Raw genomic sequence first — 24,243 nt, 5'->3', positions numbered from 1 at the left:
TCGTTACATTTCTCCAGCCTCATCCCTCAGCTGTTTACCACATCAGAGGCCGATTAGCCGTTTGGTATTGTTCAAAATGCTGATTGACCCTTTACATCTATGGTCCTCTCCTTACCCTTTAAATCTATGGTTTTCTCCTTACCCTTTAAATCTATGGTCTTCTCCTTACCCTTTAAATCTATGGTCTTCTCCTTACCCTTTAAATCTATGGTTTTCTCCTTACCCTTTAAATCTATGGTTTTCTCCTTACCCTTTAAATCTATGGTCTTCTCCTTACCCTTTAAATCTATGGTCTTCTCCTTACCCTTTAAATCTATGGTCCTCTCCTTACCCTTTAAATCTATGGTTTTCTCCTTACCCTTTAAATCTATGGTTTTCTCCTTACCCTTTAAATCTATGGTCCTCTCCTTACCCTTTAAATCTATGGTTTTCTCCTTACCCTTTAAATCTATGGTCTTCTCCTTACCCTTTAAATCTATGGTCCTCTCCTTACCCTTTAAATCTATGGTCTTCTCCTTACCCTTTAAATCTATGGTTTTCTCCTTACCCTTTAAATCTATGGTCTTCTCCTTACCCTTTAAATCTATGGTCTTCTCCTTACCCTTTAAATCTATGGTCTTCTCCTTACCCTTTAAATCTATGGTCTTCTCCTTACCCTTTAAATCTATGGTCCTCTCCTTACCCTTTAAATCTATGGTCTTCTCCTTACCCTTTAAATCTATGGTTTTCTCCTTACCCTTTAAATCTATGGTCTTCTCCTTACCCTTCAAATCTATGGTCTTCTCCTTACTCTTTAAATCTATGGTCTTCTCCTTACCCTTTAAATCTATGGTCCTCTCCTTACCCTTTAAATCTATTCCATCTGATTGCATGCCTTACTTTTAAACCAAGCATATGAGCGGCGGCGTTAGGCTTATCCTAAAATTCTCATTTTGACCATTGCTTATACAATATCTTATTTATATCGTCTCTTACTTCAGCAAGCCATAAGTTGTAAAAAAACAAGTGCATAATATCAATTAGAACCAGCAACTGATTTCTTCTAAAGTTCTTCCTGAAGCCTTGATGCTCTAGACCATTGTAAATACTAGAAAAACAAGAGTAGCAGCAAACGGGAGTATGACTGGTTGCAGGGATGTGATTCTTCCAGAAGATGGATTGAATCTTGCGTCTCTGAACTATGGCATCGCTGGATCTCCACCCTATAGAAAGCCACCCGTCCGGTTTGTTAGGTCTGGCGACGGGGAGGGCTGGTCACAGAATAAGTACGATGGGGGTGGCTAAATAACCTGGTGTCGTGACGTTAGAACGATAAGCTGACTACCATTGTTTCTAAATGTAAAAATCTACTTGTAACAATGAGATCCACGTCACTTAAGAGGTTATCATGGCCATGCAAACCAATCAATCCCTTATTGGAAAAATGACCTTTGTCAGCACTACAATAAAATGATTCCTGGAAGGATTGTGTCTGTTGTAGTAAAAACTATGAAAGGAAAAAAAAGACTACATTTAAATTAGAATTTCTCTAAAAAAATAAAATAAAAAAAGTAGTAATTTCAAAAAGTAAAACGAATTCAGCAAATGTGGGAAAAGGAAGAAAAACTGTGTAAATAGACCTATGTTTAATAGAGAAGTCCCAATATGAACAGGTATGGTACTGTACTGTCTATGAACGCTTGAGTAGTAAAGGTGCAGATGACTCTTCTAGAACTTTCCCCGTCATTACGTTGAAAAGCATTTCATGTTTCCCCTCTGAGGCTAGCCTTCGGGAAGCTATTATAAAACATTAGCGCTACTTCAGTATCCCGCCCACAGCCTTTGTATAGATTATCAAATGACTACTGTAGAATGAATGCAAAGTGCTTGTGCACCGATTGGTCGTTCGGGCCAGGGCAACTACCTTCCCTTCCTGAACTAAGTCTAAGTGTGCCAGTCTACTTATTATGTGAGTTGTGGTTTTAAACTGTGGCTCCTGGGCTGGTTTTTAGATTTCTCCTTAATTTATTTATTCCGGGGTTGCTGCCACCCCGCCCGCCCTCCCACCACAGCTCTCCTCTAACCTTGGTTTCTAAAGAGTTATCGAATGGATTTAGGGCCGTTCGCAGCCGACCCCTGCATATGCTTATCCTACCCTCCCTCCCCCTCTTACAGAAACCTGTGGCTTTGGTTACATCGGAGTATGTCGTCGGATTTAAGTTTGGCGTTTGAAATCCAGAGGCTTTCTCCCCAGTTTCCCTCCCAGTAACCCTCCCTCCCACCCACCCTCACAGAGACACACAGGGTCGTGGGACTTGTAGTCTGAATGGACAGGAGCCAGGGCCAGTCCCTCTCCTCCTGCCCCCACGATCAGGGCAGTGCAGTAACACAGATGGATGAGTTCCCCCAGTAACCCTCCCGTAGATTAAACCTGGAGAGAGGAGAAAGTGGGAAAGGGGGAGAGAGGAGGAAGAGGAGTGAATAAGAAGAGAGAAGAGGGAATAGGAAGAGAAGGAGAGAGAAGAAAATGTTTTTATTTTATTCAGGTGAACAGAGAGAACTTGGACTAAACATAACATTAGGATTTGGGGAAGGGAAGCTGATCCTAGATCAGTTCTACCTAAAGTGTGTCAATACCTGACAGGCGTGTCCTGTGTCGGCGAGGGGAACTACACGCCATAGCAGGCCGACAGCCTCTCCTTCAGCAGAGGGGGGAATTGTTCTGAGAACTGCTGCCAGTTCTCCTCGCCCACCTGGTCCTTGAAGCCATGGAGGATCTACAAAAACAACAAAGCTTGTAAATCAAGGTGAGGTAGGACTTCAGCGACTGGCAAAGCTGGTTCTCTTTTGTTTTCTTAGCACCACACGTCTCAGATTCTAAAATATCCACAAGATATGTTCAGATTTCGAATGTCTGTAGAGAAAGATCATCACAGGCTGTGGAGAAAGAGGAGCACTAGGTCGACTTAGAACCCAAGTCTAGACCCTTCGTATTCTGAGGATCAAACATACGGGTGAGATTTGTTGAGGCTTACCTTGTAGAACATGTCTCTCAGATCGTCCTTAGGACTAACCCAGGAGGCCACAGCATCACAGAAGAAGATGAAGTCCTGAAGAGACACCAACGTTAATATGACAACATCCAACATTCATCCACATTCCCTTATCGCTCATTTAGCATCCAATCATCCTTCAATGACACCAAACGCACTAGGTTGAATACAATGAGTCTTCTCTCACCAGTTATCTGAGAGTCTAAACTATATCCACACTAGTTATTTAGATTCCGAATGTCTGTTTAGAGTTCATCATAGACAAGAGCAGAGAGGCAACACACTCAGGGAATAAAAATAGAACCAGTCCCAGACCCAGTAAATACATGTTCCTGTGTGGAACAGTGTTCAGAAGCCCCTCCCCCCTCACCTGAACCACTCCAGCGGGGTTGACTCCAATCATCATGCAGATTCCACGGAACGCAGAGTCTTTCTCCTCATTGTCCCTGATGTTCCTCAACGATGTGCACCAGGGTCTGATAAACTGTTGCAGCATGGGAGACACCTCCTGTGGACACACGTAGCCCAGCCTGCCGATCGTAATGGCTGTCCCAAGTGAAACACAGGAGTGATGATTTATGTGGCAATAACTACAGGGCCATAACAACAGGGTTTAGAACAATCACTTCAGTGTCAGTCACACACTCAGACCTTAAACTTCCACATAGAATATTTCAGATTTCGAATGTCTGTTAGAGAGATCATCATAGGAGTGGACTGGAGCCTAAATAGTGGTTTTGTCTATGGGGGTGGGAGGTTTAAGCATGCGTGTCTGTGTGAGTACCGTACCTGTATTCTCCAGGAGGGTCTTGGGTGTGTTAGGTCTGTTGATGATCTCCACCAGGTTGTTGAGGACCAGCCCAACATAGGGTTGCATGTCTGCTCCTACAGGCACAGAGGAAAACACCACAATCAACCAGCTGGAAATTATGGCATTGCTCGCCATACATGGGTTCAATTACTATTGGAAATCTTTCAGATATTTTGAGTATTTTCTCAAGCCTGCCTGGAGCGGCAAATTGACAGGGTTTGAACTTTAGGGACTTTTCTCTTGGTTCCTTTCCAACACAATCAAGCAGAGCTTAAGTATTTCAAATGATTTCAAATAGAATTTGAAGCCAGGTCTACAATCAATCCCCACATCAGCGCTGTCAAGTATTCACTGTCATTGAGAGTATTTATAGTGTCATTACAATCATTCCTATCAAATCACCACTACCAACATGATTTACTGATGGAGTTGCTACAAAAATAGGGTTCCCGTGACAATTTCCCAAAATGGCCGCCATCTGTAAGCAATGGTTCCCCCTAGCTCACCTGAGCAATCTCCTTCATCCTTCTTGTCAGTTCTCCCTGTAGAGGTATTATAGCACAATGTCACTACACTGTACTACTGCTGGTTGGCCTGCCATGCTTGCACACACCTGCAGGCCTCACTGTTACAGAGTCCAATGGTAGCAGGACCCATCACTCAGGCATCTTGCAGCACACTGTAGTCAAGGGAGATTGGCTCACTCGTATGACAGAGGGTCATTGAGTTCATGGGTTATAGAGCAAGAGCAGCGAATGAAATCGGACAGAGTTAGCTACATGCTCCATCCAAAAGACACCAAACCCTAGCATCACACACCGTAACACACACAGCACCATAATCATCTGTGTGTTCATCCCTATGTTGTGACCTCAGTCACACTCAGACCTTCAACTTCCACATAGAACATTTCAGATTTCAGACAGTCTTAAGAGAGATCATAGGAGTGGCTGGTTGTTGGTGGTCTGTGTGTGTTATTATGAGAGTTAGAGGGAGAGGAAAAGCAGAGATAGTGAGAGACATTTTAGAGTGGTTGTGAGGTAAAGGGTGGGTGTGTAAGAAATGAAGACTGCAGTAAGGACACACAGCAAGCAGTAACTCACCCATCTGCATGGCGATCTCGCCAATGGCCCAGGTAGCATTGTTACACACAGAGATGAACTCTGGGTTCAGGTTCAGGCCCAGGATCGGCATGAACTCGGCTAGAGGGGAGAGACAAGTTTATATACAAACACTAAACACAACTAGTCACACAATCACTGGTATACACACACTCCCACAAACACACAGGTTCATTAAACACACCAACATACAAATAATACATAAACTACTAGCCACTCCAACACACACCTCAGCACCAGTACCTTTTCATGACATTGACAGTGAATGTCTTCACTACTATGGTTGACTCACCAATGCAGGGTTTGACATGAGGGAAGCAGGCCTTGGTCAGGTCACCCAGCAGGGCAAAGGAGCTCTGTCTTACCTCTGGCATAGGGTCCTGGAGGAACACACAGTTAGTCTCAAACTCAGACACATCTGGTTAAAACAACTATTTTGAACTTTTCTTGACACTCCAAAAAGCAAGAATATCAACTTTAATTTAAAAAATTGCGAACGGCAACATATACTCCTTCAAGTTGACTAATTTCACATTTTCAAAATGGCCGCTGACAGTTGACACTTGGAGGCCCCGGTGTACCTGCATGCACTGGAAGAGCAGGGTCATGATGTTGCTGCGGGCCACCAGCTGGTCCACACTGCCCCCCAAGCCCTCGGCCAGGCCACTCAGCAGGTCCAGGGCCACAATCATGAAGTCCTTGTCAGGAGCTTCGTACTGGTCAGGGTGCTGGTTGTACATCTGGAGAGAGAGGAGACGGACAGAGAGTCAGTGGGTTTTTGGTCACAGTTAGGATATGAAGCCAAAACGTACGATTTGTTTAATAAACCGGTCGTGGCTGCCTGCGACAGAGCCTGGGTGCAAACCTACAGTCTCTGGTGGCTCAGCTAGCACTGCCATGCAGTGTCCTAGACCACTGCATCGCCCGGTACATGGAAACTGAACCACAAAAGTTACGTGCACGACGTCATCACAGCCTTTAATTTAAATGTTTACATTTTATTCCTGTAGCAGACGCTCTTATCCAGAGCAACTTACGGGAGAAATTAGGGTGAAGTGCCTTGATCAAGGGCACAGACTATTCACCAAGTCGGCTCGGCCATTCAAACCAGCCACCTTTCGTTTAGTGAACCCAACATGTTTAACCACTATGCTACCTACACGCAACAAGTCAATGGGATGGAACCATCTCATGTGGGAAAACGCACATAATGTTTTTATGGCGCCTGTCGAATATTTGCATGAAAATCTGGTCACCAATTGGAAGGAAACCTACCTATAGCTGGCTTATTTTGTAACAGTTTGTTGCTATACATTAACATGGTTCTTCACTGAAGGCATGTCTGGTGATTTAATGTGTATAAACTGTACTAGAGAGAGCAATAGTAATGGTGTCTTTTTGTAGGTACTAACTCCACCAGGGTAGCCTAGTGGTTAGAGCGTTGGATTAGTAACCGGAAGGTTGCAAGTTCAAACCCCCGAGCTGACAAGGTACAAATGTGTCGTTCTGCGCCTGAACAGGCAGTTAACCCACTGTTCCTAGGCCGTTATTGAAAATAAGAATTTGTTCTTAACTGACTTGCCTGGTTTAATAAAGGTAATCTAAATAAATAAAACCATGTCTCATTGGACAAAGCCTATGGGAAAATGTATCATTTTTGGGGGATAAAAGCCAAAAATAAGGTCTCTGGTAAACACAGGCTTAGGAGATGTTCTACATTTAGTTTTATGAGAATCTTCAACTAACGTCACTTATTGTGAATTGAACTATTAATGTAATGAAAACAAGCACATATAGGCTTCAGAATTCATAAAGGTCATGTAATTAACCGACTCAGTAACCCGGGGTAACTCATATCCAGTTTTTAGGATAACAAGCGGTCGAGCTCTATAGGTTCTTACCATGGCCTGAGCGAGGGTCTTCTGGACCAGGGTTACACAGCGCTGGTAGACAGGCTCACAGTAGGGCAGGAAGCCACTTTGCAGGGCCGTGGCCACCGACGACAGGCACTGGGGAGGCACAGGGAGAGACAGGGTTAGTTTGGTGGGCGGGGGACGGAAACAACAAAAATACAGCCTGCATATCAACAGGTCAAAGTAGTGTCCTGTCAATTTGAAGAAAAAAATATTCAAGTTCTTAAAATTCCCTTTAAGAAATAGCATTATTTTACCGTTCCTGTGATTTCATATCAACAAAAGGAATGGAGGGAGTGGATTTATAACTTCTCAGATACAGAAGTCAGTCAATCCCCGTTTAGATCTCATGAGCTAATGACATTTTTTGCAAAATCACATCTGGACGTTAACATTTTTTTATTTTTATAAACAAACCCAAAATCGACCAGAGCCTGTCATTTCCAATGGGAGGAAATCAATCATAGTGGGCAGAACAAGCAAGGAGGTGGGTAGCGCCAAGCACCAGCTAGTGAGATCCTATTGTCACATTCTTGTACATATTTGCACATTTTCACATTTCACATTTTTTCAGAGTAGGAATGCCTACTCTGAAGTGAGCGTGTGCAATAAGTAAATTTGCCCTTGTACTCCTAAACACACATTTGTTTTACTTTGGCAACAGGTAAAGTCTCAAAAACACAGTCCAGTCTGTTACAGATTCTAGTTTTAGAAACAGAAAACTGTACGGAGATCAAATGTTGCATCGATGAGAACATGTCAGACTAAATACATGTTGCTCCATCTTTTCTCCCACGGCCGGCCACTGGGCTTCCTCTCATCATATCTGGTACGGAGTTGAAACGCCAAGCGGATGCTTCACACTGATACATCCGGTGAAATATCAGTCTTTGTTCTATCCAACGCTTCGAACCTTAAGATGTGTGGTACAATAAGATGTGTGGTATAATACAGACCAATGGAAGCACAACAGTCACCCGTTTCCATTGGTATGCTTTGAGTGGCTCTAAGAGCTAAAGATCATTTTAAAAATCAATAAAAAAGGACCTACAACAAAAAACCAGCCTAATGCCCGATCTCCGGCACCAGTTATTTGTCAGATGAAGAGGTTGAGACCAGTCCTACCACCAGTCCTACCACCAGTCCTACCAATATGCTGCTGTGGATCAGAAAACGATCTCTAATTAGCATCATATATGTTCAGATGAGAACATGTCATCACTTCCACAGCAGCAGCTAAACACACACACACTAGCAACAGTCTACCAGCCACTTAAGGAGTTCTAGGCTTTTCCCCAACATACCAGAATGTCCTTCAGCAGAATGTCATTATTTTTGGTCTCTGGCTCAGGAGACTAGCAACAGCCCTGAAGCAATGACGGCAAATACCACAAAATCAAAACTAAGAATGATCCACCTCGTGATGCACCAAACATGGTTGTATATAATGTATATATGTATATAATAATGTATAACCTCCAGAAGTGGAAAGAGATCCTTGTCCTCGTCCTTCAGCTCATTCCATTTGGCAATAAGGGGAGGCATCAGCTTCTGGATGTACTCCTGTAGGGGCAGAGAGGAGACAGTCATTATACAGTCCAGTAATATTGTGTCTCCTCACCATAAAGATGAAACCTGTGTAAACCAACCAGGGTGAGGTTGTGACGTAGCGACAACCTACATGTGACATGATTTATTCACTAAACAACCTCACTGTAAAATACATCCACACTGGTGATTCAGATTTCCAATGTCTGTTTAGAATTCATCATAGAGGAGAGCAGAGAGGCATAAAGATGAACCTATGAAAAGTAACCAAGGAGGTTGTGATACAGCAACAACGCACCACAACAGAGGATGTAAGGCGGTAAATTAAGCTGATCCAGCTTGCTGATGTTTCTAAGTGCTAGTTTGCTAACTAAGTGAAGATCCAGACTCACAGGCTGGTTGAGGTGGTGTCCTACGGAGTCGGCGAGCGTTCCGATGGCGTCGTAGAGGATGAGCAGGTTCTTGTGCTGGTACTTGCCGAAGGCGAACACCAGCGTGTCCAGGATGAAGCTGAGGTAGGGCACCAGCTCTGTACATGCCTCCTCCTCCAGGGTGGCAAACGCACTGAGGGACACAAAGGCCAATGGGTCAGAGCACGAGAATGGACACGTCACACACACAGACATTAATACAGTGGACACTCAATAACATCTGCTGTAACTTCTTGGTGACAGGGGGGGCAGTATTGAGTAGCTTGGATGAATAAGGTGCCCAGAGTAAACTGCCTGCTACTCTGTCCCAGATGCTTATAACATATGCATATTATTAGTAGTATTGGATAGAAAACACTGAAGTTTCTAAAACTGTTTGAACGATGTCTGTGAGTATAACAGAACTCATATGGAAGGTGAAAACCTGAGAAAAAAATCCAAACAGGAAGTGGAAATCTGTGGCTTGTAGTTTTTTAGCTCAGACCCTATTGGAGATAGTGGGATATTGGTTCTGTTGCACTTCCTAAGGCTTCCACTAGATGTCAACCGTCTTTAGAAACTGGTTTGAGGCTTCTACTGTGAAGTGGGACTGAATGAGAGCTGAATGAGTCAGGTGTCTGGCAGAGAGTCACGGGCTGGTCACTCGCATTCCACATGAGGTAGCTCCGTTCCATTGCTTTTCTACAGACATAGGAATCCTCCGGTTGGAACATTATTGAAGATTTATGATAAAAAACATCCTAAAGATTGATTCTATACTTAGTTTGAAATGTTTCTATGACCTGTAGTATAACTTTTTGAACTTCTCGTCCGACGTTCGGCTGGACCTGAACGCGCGTTTGGATTTGTGTACTAAATGCCCTAACAAAAGAAGCTATTTTGACATAAATTATGGACATTATCGAACAAATCAAACATTTATGGTGGAACTGGGATTCCTGGGAGTGCATTCTGATGAAGATCTTTAAAGGTAAGTGAATATTTATAACGCTATTTCTGACTAATGTTGACTACCCAATATGGCGGATATCTTTTTGGCTGCTTTGTGGGTCTGAACGCTGTACTCAGATTATTGCATGGTCAGCTTTATCCGTAAAGTTCTTTAGGAATCTGACACAGCGGTTGCATTAAGGAGACGAATATCTCTATTTCCATGTGTAACACTTGTATTTTCATCAACATTTATGATGAGTATTTCTGTAAATTGATGTGGCTCTATGCAAAATCACAGTGTTTTAGAACTACTGAATATAACGCGCCAATGTAAAATTAGATTTTTTGATATAAATATGAGCTTTAGCGAACAAAACATACATGTATTGTGTAACATGAAGTCCTATGAGTGTCATCTGATGAAGAACATCAAAGGTCAGTGATTAATTTTATCTCTATTTGTATTTTTTGTGACTCCACTCTTTGGCTGGAAAAATGGCTGTGTTTTCCTGTGACTTGGTGGTGACCTAACAATCGTTTGTGGTGCTTTCGCTGTAAAGCCTATTTGAAATCGGACACTGTGGCTGGATTAATGAGAATTTTATCTATAAAATGGTGTAAAATACTCGTATGCTTGATTAATTTTAATTATGAGATTTTTGTTGTTTTGAGTTTGGCACCCTGCACTTTCACTGGCTGTTGGCGAGGTGGGACGACATTTCCCAGAGAGGTTAACAACCAAGCTGGCCTATACACAACCCTTTGGGAGACCAGTCCTACCAATATTCTGCTGTGGATCAGAAAACGATCTCAAATTAGCATCATATGTTCAGGTGAGAAACATGTCATCATTTCCACAGCAGAAGTCAAATGCCCAGTCATTCTGCAGTCTCTGAACACACACCCCATCTTGAGCGTTTAAATTGAGCTTGCTTTGAGTGCCAGGGTCGAACTTTTGGGACTATTCCATTGGTTCCATCACAGCAGGCAAGCTCAGTCAAGCACAGCTTAATTAATTGGGGGGGGGGGGGGGGGGGCAGGTATGACTGTCATAGCTGAAACACATTGACAATGCCAAAAGGACACTCCCACACACACAGTACACACCTGCAGGCGGCCTCCTGCACCCTCTTGTTGCCGTCCAGTATCCTCTTGAGCAGCTCGGTCATCAGGGGTTTGAGGTGGGAGTCTGGTGGCTGGCTGACCACCCAGTGGGCGTAGCGGGACAGGGTCCAGCAGGCGATGGAGCGCACCAGGGCCTTCTTGTCACACAGGCATGCAATGAGGTGGGGGAGGAGCTCCGGGAGGTAGGGCACCATGCCCTGCATACAGCCTGGAGGAGAGGAGGGGTTAGAGAGAGTGTTTTTGTCAGACACAGGATGAGGTGGGGGAGGAGTTCTGGGAGATAAGGCAACAATGCATGGAATTTTACTTTACCTTTTATGACGCTATTTTAATATTTGGTTTGTGATTGGGGGTGGGGATCAGTTTTGTAGGGAGGGTATGAGGTCAAAGCACATATTGGAGATAAAACCTCAATATTAAGTGATCAGTTTAACCATGACACATTGTCTTCCCCTGGTGTATTTGTGAAGAGATTCAATTGAATATTGCCATCTGTGTATCGCTTAGGCAACATTCAATTCCTCCTTTCATGTCGATAAAGTTGGATAGAATTTGAATCTAGCTAGCCTGAGGCAAATTCTTTATTGACAACACTCAATTGTTGGCCAAGTCTATTATCAACACAAAGCCACGTGAAGGACAGCCAGTCACCTGGCTTAGTGTTTATACCTTTTAATATAAAATATACTCTCAGATGGAATCCAATTAGTGTACATCCTATTAGTGACGTGTTAACTGGGTCAGCCCAGCGGAAAATATATGGCATTACACCTACTCTGCATTAGGACGTCTCCCTCACTGTCAACAACTGCTGTCTGCCGATATTAGTGTGTTACTGACTAACAGACAGGGGTCATAAAGGGCTGAAGAATGAGAGAGAGAGACAGAGCCAAATCACAGTGGAGAGAGAGAGACAGTAGAGCCAAATCACAGTGGAGAGAGAGTGAGACAGTAGAGCCAAATCACAGTGGAGAGAGAGTGAGACAGTAGAGCCAAATCACAGTGGAGAGAGAGAGAGACAGTAGAGCCAAATCACAGTGGAGAGAGAGAGAGACAGTAGAGCCAAATCACAGTGGAGAGAGAAAGAGAAAGTGTAGCCAAATCACAGTGGAGAGAGAAAGAGAAAGTGTAGCCAAATCACAGTGGAGAGAGAAAGAGAAAGTGTAGCCAAATCACAGTGGAGAGAGAAAGAGAAAGTGTAGCCAAATCACAGTGGAGAGAGAAAGAGAAAGTGTAGCCAAATCACAGTGGAAAGAGAAAGAGAAAGTGTAGCCAAATCACAGTGGAGAGAGAGAGAAAGTAGAGCCAAATCACAGTAGAGAGAGAGAAAGAGAAAGTGTAGCCAAATCACAGTGGAGAGAGAAAGAGACAGTGGAGACAGACAATAGAGCATCCACTGACAAAAAGGACCGACAGCACCCCTGCTAAGTCAATCTGAACTGACCTAACGCAACAAGGAACTAGACAGATATTAGAGACTAGCAGAGTCCACAGGGACAGAGAGAGCAGTGTTCATTTCATTGACACCTACAGTGGGGCAAAAAAAGTATTTAGTCAGCCACCAATTGTGCAAGTTCTCCCACTTAAAAATATGAGAGAGGCCTGTAATTTTCATCATAGGTACACTTCAACTATGACAGACAAAATGAGAAATGAATCACATTGTAGGATTTTTAATGAATTTATTTGCAAATTATGGTGGAAAATAAGTATTTGGTCAATAACAAAAGATTATCTCAATATTTTGTTATATACCCTTTGTTGGCAATGACAGAGGTCAAACGTTTTCTGCAAGTCTTCACAAGGTTTTCACACACTGTTGCTGGTATTTTGGCCCATTCCTCCATGCATCTCCTCTAGAGCAGTGATGTTTTGGGGCTGTTGCTGGGCAACACAGACTTTCAACTCCCTCCAAAGATTTTCTATAGGGTTGAGATCTGGAGACTGGCTAGGCCACTCCAGGACCTTGAAATGCTTCTTACGAAGCCACTCCTTCGTTGCCTGGGCAGTGTGTTTGGGATCATTGTCATGCTGAAAGACCCAGCCACGTTTCATCTTCAATGCCCTTGCTGATGGAAGGAGGTTTTCACTCAAAATCTCACGATACACGGCCCCATTCATTCATTCTTTCCTTTTCACGGATCAGTCGTCCCTTTGCAGAAAAACAGCCCCAAAGCATGATGTTTCCACCCCCATGCTTCACAGTAGGTATGGTGTTCTTTGGATGCAACTCAGCATTCTTTGTCCTCCAAACACGACGAGTTGACTTTTTACCAAAAAGTTCTATTTTGGTTTCATCTGACCATATGACATTCTCCCGATCATCCAAATGCTTTCTAGCAAACTTCAGACGGGCCTGGACATGTACTTGCTTAAGCAGGGGGACACGTCTGGCACTGCAGGATTTGAGTCCCTGGCGGCGTAGTGTGTTACTGATGGTAGGCTTTGTTACTTTGGTCCCAGCTCTCTGCAGGTCATTCACTAGGTCCCCCCGTGTGGTTCTGGGATTTTTGCTCACCGTTCTTGTGATCATTTTGACCCCACGGGGTGAGATCTTGCGTGGAGCCCCAGATCGAGGGAGATTATCAGTGGTCTTGTATGTCTTCCATTTCCTAATAATTTCTCCCACAGTTGATTTCTTCAAACCAAGCTGCTTACCTATTGCAGATTCAGTCTTCCCAGCCTGGTGCAGGTCTACAATTTTGTTTCTGGTGTCCTTTGACAGCTCTTTGGTCTTCGCCATAGTGGAGTTTGGAGTGTGACTGTTTGAGGTTGTGGACAGGTGTCTTTTATACTGATAACAAACAGGTGCCATTAATACAGGTAACGAGTGGAGGACAGAGGAGCCTCTTAAAGAAGTTACAGGTCTGTGAGAGCCAGAAATCTTGCTTGTTTGTAGGTGACCAAATACTTATTTTCCACCATGATTTGCAAATAAATTCATAAAAAATCCCATACAATGTGATTTTCTGGATTTTTTCTCCTCATTTTGTCTGTCATAGTTGAAGTGTACCTATGATGAAAATTACAGGCCTCTCATATTTTTAAGTGGGAGAACTTGCACAATTGGTGGCTGACTAAATACTTTTTTGCCCCACTGTATTTTTCAGTGGCAAAAGACAAGACGATAACTGACTAAACAGACCCAGAAAACATTACAATTCACCAAAATTATTTTTCATTTACGTTGATGAAAATGAGACTAAATACTGACTACAATCACTTGTTTTTTTGCCAATTGGGCTATTGGGAAGAGAATCATGTGATAGGATGTTATGCAGAACGATATGTTGGTAGGACAAGGCTATGTATGTTTGTGCACATGGAAGTCAGTGATGTGTGTTAACTATCGGTTAATGAGGCATGAAAAATGTGATGACTAAAATAGGACTACAATATAAAGACATTTAGTGGGTTAGAATGGCCCACTATTTCCCTAATTTTAACAATGGCTACACTAAATCATTATTCAAATGACAAAAATGTGACTTCGTAATATTTTAGTCAAAAGACTAAGACTAGACTAAATCTAAAAAAAAGTGGCAAAATGTAGTAGAGAAGTCTGACTGAAGGAGAACTCTGGATCAGACAGAGTAGAGAAGTCTGACTGAAGGTGACCTCTGGATCAGACAGAGTAGAGAAGTCTGACTGAAGGAGACCTCTGGATCAGACAGAGTAGAGAAGTCTGACTGAAGGAGACCTCTGGATCAGACAGAGTAGAGAAGTCTGACTGAAGGAGACCTCTGGATCAGACAGAGTAGAGAAGTCTGACTGAAGGAGACCTCTGGATCAGACAGAGTAGAGAAGTCTGACTGAAGGAGACCTCTGGATCAGACAGAGTAGAGAAGTCTGACTGAAGGTGACCTCTGGATCAGACAGAGTAGAGAAGTCTGACTGAAGGAGACCTCTGGATCAGACAGAGTAGAGAAGTCTGACTGAAGGAGACCTCTGGATCAGACAGTATGAATACTAACACCATCATTAACAGTCAGGAGTTACATAGAATGCATCATATCCAGAGGGACAGTCAACTCAATGGAGTGAGAGGAGAAAGAACCACTGTGTACTGAAGGAGAGAAAGAAGAGGAGAGCAACAGAGCAGAAAGTAGCAGACAGAGAGAGATCTGATAGAGATGGTGTCAAGAGAGAAATAGTCCAAAGTGTGGAGAGGGAGACACACAGAAGGAGAGAGACTGAGCAAGAGATCTATGTGTAGTGTCAACAGTGTGATTGATTGATTTCCTAGTCCTTACCCTCAGCGATGGCCCCCAGCACCAGGATGCCAGACTCCTTGGTGACCCAGTCAGGGGAGAAGAGAAGGCCCTTGAGCAGGGGCAGCAGGTGAGGCAGCAGCTCGTCTCGGAACACATTGGCCAGCACATCCAGCGCTGCCGCCGAACACTTGCCTACGGGGAGATAAGAGGGACAAACCGTTAAAGGGATAGCTCACTCAAACTCTGCACCAAAGTGCTCAATGTTGAAAACTTGACTGCAGGGATTTTATTAACAGTGGACTAATGAACAAAATACTAAAGATGGTTTTAGAGTGAACTAGCCATTTAATATCATACTCTTTTCACACTACTGAATCTGGACCAGGCCAAGTTGTACAGGACTGACCAGTAACAGACTCTCCAAATAAACCAAAGGTGTTGAAGGAGACCAGTCCTACCACCAGTCCTACCACCAGTCCTACCACCAGTCCTACCACCAGTCCTACCACCAGTCCTACCACCAGTCCTACCAATATGCTGCTGTGGATCAGAAAACGATCTCTAATTAGCATCATATATGTTCAGATGAGAACATGTCATCACTTCCACAGCAGCAGCTAAACACAATGTCTTTCTGCAGTCTCTAAACACACACACACTAGCAACAGCCTACCAGCCACTTAAGGAGTTCTAGGTTTCTCCACAACAAGTCAGATTGTCCTTCACCAGAATGTCATTGATGGTGCCGTCTGGCTGACGAGACTAGCAACAGCCCTGAAGCAATGACACAGCAATTTCCATAAAATAATGTCTAAGAATTATCCACCTTGTAATCTAGTTATGACACCGCTAATAAGCTAAATCATTTGGGTAAAGGCTACGTGAAATAACACTCATATACAGAATACCACTTCCATGTTGTTTTATTTCTATAGACACCATTGTGATAACAGGGGTCTCCACCGTTCTGGTGCATCTCTGCATGCCAATCACTCCATTTCCAGACAGCAGCAGGGAGCGTCACTGATGTCAGTAATCACTACTCTGGCTGTTCAGGGTTCACACTGTCCAATCAGCACCTCCAGCTCTACTGCTAATGAGACGCTGGGGAGCAGTGCACTAACAGTGGAGAGAGCAGCCAAACAGGGAAGTAACCGAGCCAGTGCTGTCAGGATGGTGTGAGAACTTTGTCATTGTCCCACAGGAATGACTATCATATGTATATTACACCATTTAGCCAGCACACGCAGACAAGACTGACGTAGAGCCTGCAGCAGACACAACCCTCCTGCTCCTTTCATCTACTCAATGTGTTTTCTCTAACGCATCTCCACCCTGGCTGCGGTGGTTTCAGTAACTGTCGGCTTTAAGTCAAGTCCGACTGACGTAGAGCCTGCAGCAGACACAACCCTCCTGCTCCTGTCATCTACTCAATGTGTTTTCTCTAACGCATCTCCACCCTGGCTGCGGTGGTTTCAGTAACTGTCGGCTTTAAGTCAAGTCCGACTCACGTAGGTTCCAGTCAGATAATGTATCGTCATCATCATCGTCGTCTTCATCGATGTCCTCTCCCTCCTCGCCCTCTCCTCCCTCGTGCTGCAGGGTGACGGTGCGGGACTTGTGGAAGCGAGGCTTGATGTCCTGCTCACTGTCTGGCACAGCCTCGTCCTCCTCCACATCACCCTGGAGAGAGAGAGAGATGTATCATTGCTGTGTGTTTTATTTTTCTGGTCCGAGGTCTGTGCTGTGAAACATGACAGTACGCATAAGAGATGGCTATTCAGCACAATAATATCTGGGACCAGGCTAATATTTAATAACTTAGGCCAAATGTGGTTTCAGTTCAGGAGGCTAAGACATTCTCACTCTAAAAAGCATGCTGAACCATGGACATATGGACACAGCTTAGTGCCAGAAACAGCCAGAAGGGTATTAATGCAGTCAAATGAGTAACTGTGTGACTTTATGACCGAGGACTAGGAGTCAGAGTAAGGAGTGCCTAGCAGGGGAAATCCCCCGTGGGTTAGCCTGGGTGTTGTGGAACTGGGAATGTGTGGACAGTTGACAGAGGGAAAACTGTGCTACAGTATTAACTGGCATTAACCAGATACAACACTTAGGTCAGAGAGCACGAATACGTCTAACATCAGTCGAGTCTCAAGCATAAAGCTGCCATCACACCAAGATTACCAGTAAGAAGAGAGGAGGGGGAAGGGGGGAGGAAAGACTTCTGGGTCATGTTCATTAAGCACACAACTGAACAAATGGTACGAAACAGGGAGGCACTGTCTTGACTGGTCCTTTTCATTTCCCCGTTGCAAAACGTTTTGCTAGTGTGCCCTAATGAACACAACCCTGGTGGGGGGAAATAGGTGTGGTGTCATCATTCACACCCAGAACTGAGACAGGCTCACCTTCAGCAGGATAATGTCTATCTCAGAGTACTTCATGCCGTTCACCAGGATAGGAATGAGCCTTCAGGAGGAGACAGAACAGACACCATTAGTCAAGCCGTCTTCCTACTGTTGGTCAATCAGCAACACTGCAGTTCTTGGTTCCATATAATAATTGATTGAAGTTACAGAGCGTCAGATGTGGCAAGTGGGCTGCAGCTGTCTGGATCAGACAGTATGAATACAACAGGCATCACTGACCATCACAGTTAATGTGTTATGCATCATATCCAGACAGCATGGGAAGGGCAGAGGTTAAACATCATGAGATGTCTGTACTGCAGCTAGCCAACCCTTTAACTGTCATCAACATTCTGTTCCTCTGAACATCACACCTAATAGAACACAGTGAAGTGTGTAAACAGAATGAAACACACTAGGAAGTATAGGACCTCTATGGGAATGTTACTCTTACATGTTGTACTATTGACTAACCTCTGTCCCCCTCTACACCTCTGACCTGACCGTGCCCACTCTCTCTACATCAGGTCCAGGTGATGCTGTATGTTACAGGTATGTTTAGGATTACTCACTGCACCAGGTGTCCAGAGAGCACCTCTTTACAGATGGGCTGCTCAGCCAGAGTGAGCCAGAACTCACAGGCCTCCAGAGAAACATTCTCATCCGGGTCCTGTGTGCGCTGCAGCATGTACTGGTGGGGGAGATAGACACAGCAGTGTCAGGGATTGGATGATGGGGTATGACAGTGTCGGACATGCTGATTGGTCAGTGGGAGAGTAAATAAGGAAGTGGTGGTCTCACCTGTATGATGCTGTGCATGTGAGGGATCAGCCGGTCGATACGGACCTCCAGCAGCATGACCAGAGCCCGGCACACGTTCTTCCTCACCTCAGAGTCCTCGTCTGTAGCCAGCGCAAACAGGCTCTGAGAGACAGAGACACGAAGAGAGAGAGAGAGACCAGAGAAGAAAATGAGAGATGTCAGTCTTGAATCTACAGCCATCCTCAACACCATTGATTACAGTACACACCATTGTCTAGACGATGGACATGTAAGAGGCTGTAGAGTCTGGATTAGACAGTATGAATACAACAAGCGTCAATAACCATCACTGTCAAGGTGTTCTGCAACATAGATGAGCCAGATGAGCAGATCAGTGTTCTTCAGAGTCACCACCATAGAAGTAGAACTACTAGAATGGGAATAGCCCATCTGACCACGGTGATTATATTTCTATGGTCAACAGTGTTGTGCGTTGCCTGATGCTCACCTCAATGAAGGTGTCGATGTTGTCCATCAGGGCCTGGGCTCTGCCGATGATGAACTGGTTCACACAGGCGATGGCATGAGATCTACAGGCATAGAGAATAGCACCATGAGTAACAGAGTTTTACAAACAGTGGGATAGTAGGTGGAAAACGTTTTGAAAATGACAAAGGTTCCATGCAACTACCTAAGCTGGTCCAATAAGAACACAGATGTGTAATCTGGTGCAAAACGTTTTGAAAATGACAAAGGTTCCATGCAACTACCTAAGCTGGTCCAATAAGAACACAGATGTGTAATCTGGTGCAAAACGTTTTGCTATGGTGGACACAACAGTGAGAACAGAGAAACAACCAGTGGCGTCTGGTTGTAGCCTGTTCCCAGATCTGTTTGTGCTGTCTTGCCAACACCTAGTCACTGGCATAACAATGAACATAGGTGTTGGCAAGACAGCACAAAGTGATCTGGGACCAGGATAGTCTGGCGGTACAGGGGACCTGGGACTGGCCTGATCTTAGGGCTGCAGTGCTTGAAGAACTGCAGGAACTTGGGGATCATGATGTTGAGCGGGCGGTTGAGTGCGTCGCTCTCCAACAGCTCCGACGAGTCCTCGCAGATCTTCTGCAGGGCTCCAAACGAGCCCTGATCAAGAGAACACACGCAGACAGACCGAGTCAAACTCAGAGTAACAGACGGAAATGAAGTAGGATGATTGGAGACAATAGGCTACAGGTCTGGATCAGACAGTATGAATACAACAAGCATCACTGGCAATCACTGTCAAGGTGTTCTGCATCATATCCAGATGGCATGGGATGTGGAGAGAACGCTACTGAAACATTTAGAGGTAGAGAGCGGTAAAGGAGAAGGGATATGAAGATGGAAGGAAGAAAAAAGGGACAGGGGAGGTAAGGGGAAAGAGTGTGGCAGGGAATGAGGTGAAAAGAGAAAAGACAGGGAGGACAAAAAAAATGAAAGAAAAATTAAGGGTGACAGACGGAGGAGGAAGGAGGAAGAGAAAGGGGGAGAGGCTAGAAAAAGATGTGAGTGTGTGGTAGGTAGGAAGCTCTGACCTCACAGGTGTTGTAGTCCTCAGAGTTGAGCAGGTTACACAGCTGGGGCAGCAGCTCTGGCCAGGTCTGCAGCTCCCCTTTAGAAGTGATCGTAGTGATCAGGATACCTGCGAGAGAGGGATAAAGAGAGGTTAGGAACCAACAATCATAGGGTGGTCTGGTCTTAATACTCTCTTGGAAGGGACACTGCCATTCTCACTGGGCACGTTCGTTTTGCATTGCCCAGTGACTAGGGTGGGCGGAGTTTACACATTTTAGACCATTCCATTGGTCCTTACGTGAAATCTCCGCCCATCCAGGGCACCAGGTGAAGCAAAACGTTTGTGCCCACTGATCTGGAAGAAGTGGGCAGGTGAACGTAAACCCTCCTGAAGGCTTCCACCTATGCTGTCTTGTCAGACCAGATGTAGGGAAACAGGGATGTACAAGAGAGTTAAGGAATCCAGAGACCTCTGGATCAGACAGAGAAATACTGACACCATCATTAACAGTCAGGAGTTATAAAGAATGCATCATATCCAGAGGGCAGGATAGGGGGGTGAGACAAATTTATTTTTGGGGAGATGAGGTGAAGATAGAGTTGAAGTCATAAGTTTACATAGATCTTAGCCAAATACATTTAAACTCCAGTTTTTCACAATTCCTGACATTGAATTCCAACTTCAACTGTAGCTACTAAAGGGAGAGACAGTGAGAAAAACTAGCCACATTAAAGCCACAGGACAGCAGTTACCTGAGACAATGACACAGATGTAACGCATGTCAAGACCCCACCCCAACCCACCCAGAGCTCACACTGACTCACCGATGGTGGCGCGGATGAGGGGCGACGGGTCGCCTATGTTGTTGAGGCATTCCTGCTTGATGAAGTCAGCCACGGCCGGGGGGAAGTTCTGGTAGTGGGCCTTCACATTGTTCTTCAGGATCAGACCACTCAGAGAACGAGTGGGTTCATCTGGAGAGGGAGAGCAGGAGAGGATGAGGTGCGGGGAGGAAAGGATGAGGTTGGGGGGGAGAAGGAAGGAATGATGAGGTCATGGGGTAGAGGAAGACAAAAAGAATGTCAGAGATGCAGACGAAGGCCACAGCAACGTGCATTCAGAATGACACGCAGCAGCCTAGAGAACCACTAATAACAAGGCTAGCAGACAATGACGGCATGCTGACCAAAGAATGGAAACAGACAAAGAGACCCCAAACTACTTTTTGAGCTCAGAAGTAATGTGTGTGCCCTAATGAACACGACTCAGGCTACCAGATGCTCAACTAGAACATATAAACTCAGACAGACAGGGCTCTCACCTTCAGTTTTCAGTCTTGTGAGCACAAATATTAGATAGTTGTTGAAGTCGGGGAACTGGTTGAGCTGTTCAAGTTTCTGACAGAGCGGTTAAGGGGAATATGACATCACAGACATCTCACATGATGCTCAACTCAAACAAATACCTAGGGACTACACTTTCACTGCAGCACTAATCTACGGGTGACATTTAGACAGAGGAAAAATACCACTTGTTGAAATACTAAGTGAGGCGCTTATTTCATAAGTTAGGAATGCGACAGAGTTTGGAATGCAAACGGATCTGTGATTTTGTCACATACCGGCTAAGTTTAATTCTAAAGCTACAGAAATGGTTTCCGCACCTTTGTATAGGTTGTACCATATGAACGGTTGTGAAATAACTGCTGTTATAAGTAGCGTTACCCACGGTTCCTAATGAGGAACGGGTTTAAGTAAGTAATAAATTGGCTAGTGGGAGTTATGGATTGGAGGGTTAAGATTATATGCGATCCTAACAGAGGCTAAATCTATAGGACCAGACAGAGTAGAGAAGTCACTGTAGGAGACCTCTGGATCAGACAGTATGAATACTAACACCATCATTAACAGTCAGGAGTTACATAGAATGCATCATATCCAGAGGGGAGGACAGTCCGTGTGACTGTCTTATAACACCATCTCCACTTTAATACATTGTCAATACAGGCCCCATAGACAGATCAATGCAAACTGAACTAGATGCAATAACCATAGAATAATATGCCATTTAGCAAGCACTTTTATCCTAAGCGACGTACAGTATTGTGTGCATATATTTTACATATGGGTGGTCCCAGGAATCTAACCAACTATACTGGTGTTGCAAGCACAATGCTCTACCAACTGAGGACCACAGAAGAGCACACAGAAGTACCACTGCCATTCCACTAACCCCACCCTCTGGTCAGTGTCTGTACAAGAGGATACTTGTTGCACGGCTCTCTGTGTGGCCGTGTTGGGGGACTGGGAATCCTTGAGGAGCTGGAGGACCTGCTGGAGTCCCTGTTCGTCCGGCTGCCACTCCATCCTGCATGGGGAGCACACACACAAAGTTACAGATATTGGAATTATGTCCCCAGTTACTGATAAAAGATACTACACAAGGAAAAGTAGAGATAGAGTTCTACTAGAAGAGAGTCAGTCTGCAGGGACAGAGAGAGTATAGGAATATGACTGTATGAGAGACCTCTGGATCAGACAGCATGAATACTAACACCATCATTAAGTTATGCATTTTAAGTGTGCATCATATCCTGTGGGTCAAGTGGTCTCAGAATTCTACAGTAAACTTAGTGTAATTAGCATTGCCAAAATGAGACAGGGTTGCATCATACATGGCACCCTATTACTTACTGGTACATTACTTTTGACCATGGCCCATACAGATCTGACCAACATGGTGCACCATGGGGAATAAGGTGCAATTAGGGAAGTAACCATGGGCTGACTGACCTTTCTATAGTTTAAATAATGTATGAGGGTTTATAAACACATGCTTATTGTGGTGTGGCACAGATTGGCACTGGGATATATGACAAAACAAATCAATAGATGTATATGTAATGCTAAGAAACAGGCTACAAAATCTACATGCTCTTGCAGCCAGATTCCCAAATTGAACATTGAAGAATTCTATGATTAAAATATCGACTGCCAGACTAAACGCCATGTGCTCACTAATGATGTGGAATTCAGTGGCATTATGCGATTGAAGGTGAGCCATGCACATGGCCAGAGCAGGGCAACAAAAAAAGCGCCATTTGCACTCGTTGCCAGGAGCATGAGCTTGCTTCTACCCGGAAACGGGTCTATAAGGCTGTGCAAACAGAGCACAAAATGTGTGGGAGCTGGAGTTGAAATTTGGAATCAGATTGTGGCAAATAAAACGAGGCGATGCTCTACTTTAGACAAGGAGTAAAATATCTCCGTGACCCAGCTTAACCGCCCTAATCCTGCCCCACCCCCCACGACACCCGGTTCCCTTCTGCCGGTGTGCTGCAATATAGTTAGTGATCCTTGGACTTGGGCGACTTGAAACAATTGCCGCCCTACAACTTTCTTTGGACACAACACAAGTAACGCTAACAAGCGGATATTAAACACCAAAAACGATCTGATAGTGGGAAGTTTAACAAACCGGACAACCATCCGACTAACGTTGGCTCTATGGTTATTTTCATTACGACGTTCTAACTATAACTAGTCACGAAAAAAAACAAAGTACTGGCCATTCGGTAGCTATTCGGATCAACGCCACTGAATTTAACCCTTCTCACCACGGCAGTCCCCGGCTTCAGCCACACAAATGCAGTAAAAAAAAAGGCCAAGTATGCGGCCTCGACAATACCAAGCAGTACAAAGACGGGTTAGTTAGCTAACGCTATAAAACTAAGGCAGTCGATATATTATTCGATTTAACATGGCAGAGAAATAACAACGACTGAGAAGTAATCTAAACAAAGTTACTAGCTCCTAAGTTTAGCTAGCTACTTTACTGCTAAACATGGCTACAAACGTTAACCAAACGAAATAATAACATATCTTTCCAAATTTGGCCAGTGGGCTACTTTGATTTTGTTAGTAGCCAACTTCACAAGAATCCCTAGCTAAATCCCATCGAGTATCGACAAACGGTAAATTCGTTGATGTTGCGATTTCTTGCTAGTGTGGCCCAATGCATTCATGTGCTCTCACTAGCTAATAAGCTAACGTTAGCTAGCTCACTAGCCGAAATTGTTTGTTAGCTAGCTAATGCTAACTAAGCTATTTCGATTCCCAACGCTTAACGTTACCTGCTTGCTAATGTGACCAATTATTCAGATATCAATCATATTTCGTCTTATTTTATTTAATATACTTAGATAAACACATTACATGCTACGTACAATGTTGATTTGTAGACTGAAGTTTCTCGACGGGGAAGCTTCTTTCTCGTGCTCGTCCTCTCTTGTACTACAGGTTTGAAATGAACACGCCGATTCTGTAGGACCCACTGACCCTTTCCGGTTTCCGTTCACTTTCTTCTTCTTTGGTGGGGTTTA

General features: G+C 44.3%; 1 protein-coding gene and 4 non-coding genes across 6 annotated transcripts; all 5 read right to left on the bottom strand.

Moving 5' to 3' along the window:
• Positions 1–785: 785 nt before the first annotated feature.
• LOC110537851 (transportin-2) lies at positions 786–24,243 on the bottom strand. 2 transcript variants are annotated; one of them, XM_036939020.1, is made up of 25 exons: positions 24,088–24,243; positions 22,130–22,229; positions 21,184–21,259; positions 20,687–20,836; positions 19,882–19,988; positions 19,317–19,450; positions 18,813–18,894; positions 18,344–18,466; positions 18,115–18,233; positions 17,543–17,603; positions 16,640–16,811; positions 15,168–15,320; positions 10,897–11,122; positions 8,818–8,989; positions 8,354–8,440; positions 6,866–6,973; positions 5,546–5,704; positions 5,257–5,344; positions 4,947–5,045; positions 4,350–4,385; positions 3,822–3,917; positions 3,403–3,578; positions 3,015–3,089; positions 2,617–2,756; positions 786–2,410 (listed from the first exon to the last, which is right to left on the bottom strand). In XM_036939020.1, exons 2-24 carry the CDS (start codon positions 22,226–22,228, stop codon positions 2,649–2,651), a joined length of 2,706 nt encoding a protein of 901 aa, XP_036794915.1. In that variant the 5' UTR covers position 22,229; positions 24,088–24,243; the 3' UTR covers positions 786–2,410; positions 2,617–2,648. The 2 variants fall into 2 exon arrangements, with proteins under 2 accessions (XP_036794915.1, XP_036794916.1); XM_036939021.1 differs by lacking the exon at positions 4,350–4,385.
• LOC118937932 lies at positions 14,863–14,933 on the bottom strand. The gene has a single exon (XR_005035340.1). It is a non-coding gene; the product is annotated as a small nucleolar RNA SNORD41 (small nucleolar RNA).
• On the bottom strand, positions 17,745–17,815 carry LOC118937930. Its single transcript, XR_005035338.1, has one exon. It is a non-coding gene; the product is annotated as a small nucleolar RNA SNORD41 (small nucleolar RNA).
• LOC118937933 lies at positions 19,543–19,613 on the bottom strand. The gene has a single exon (XR_005035341.1). It is a non-coding gene; the product is annotated as a small nucleolar RNA SNORD41 (small nucleolar RNA).
• Positions 21,733–21,803, bottom strand: LOC118937931. The gene has a single exon (XR_005035339.1). It is a non-coding gene; the product is annotated as a small nucleolar RNA SNORD41 (small nucleolar RNA).

Source organism: Oncorhynchus mykiss, chromosome 12 (genome assembly GCF_013265735.2).
Source record: "Oncorhynchus mykiss isolate Arlee chromosome 12, USDA_OmykA_1.1, whole genome shotgun sequence".
Lineage (NCBI taxonomy): Eukaryota > Metazoa > Chordata > Actinopteri > Salmoniformes > Salmonidae > Oncorhynchus > Oncorhynchus mykiss.
Note: the sequence above shows the minus strand (reverse complement) of the source record. Positions and strands in the feature narration are given on the sequence as shown.

Bases quoted from the DNA above. Each gene is read 5' to 3' on its own strand.
- LOC110537851 (XM_036939020.1), bottom strand. From the start codon at position 22,228: ATGGAGTGGCAGCCGGACGAACAGGGACTCCAGCAGGTCCTCCAGCTC. The intron at 19,451-19,881 runs GTCAGAGCTTCC...TCTCTTGATCAG, and splicing joins AGGACTACAACACCTGTGAG to GGCTCGTTTGGAGCCCTGCA. The intron at 16,812-17,542 runs GTGAGCCTGTCT...CTCTCTCTCCAG, and splicing joins TAGACATTATCCTGCTGAAG to GGTGATGTGGAGGAGGACGA.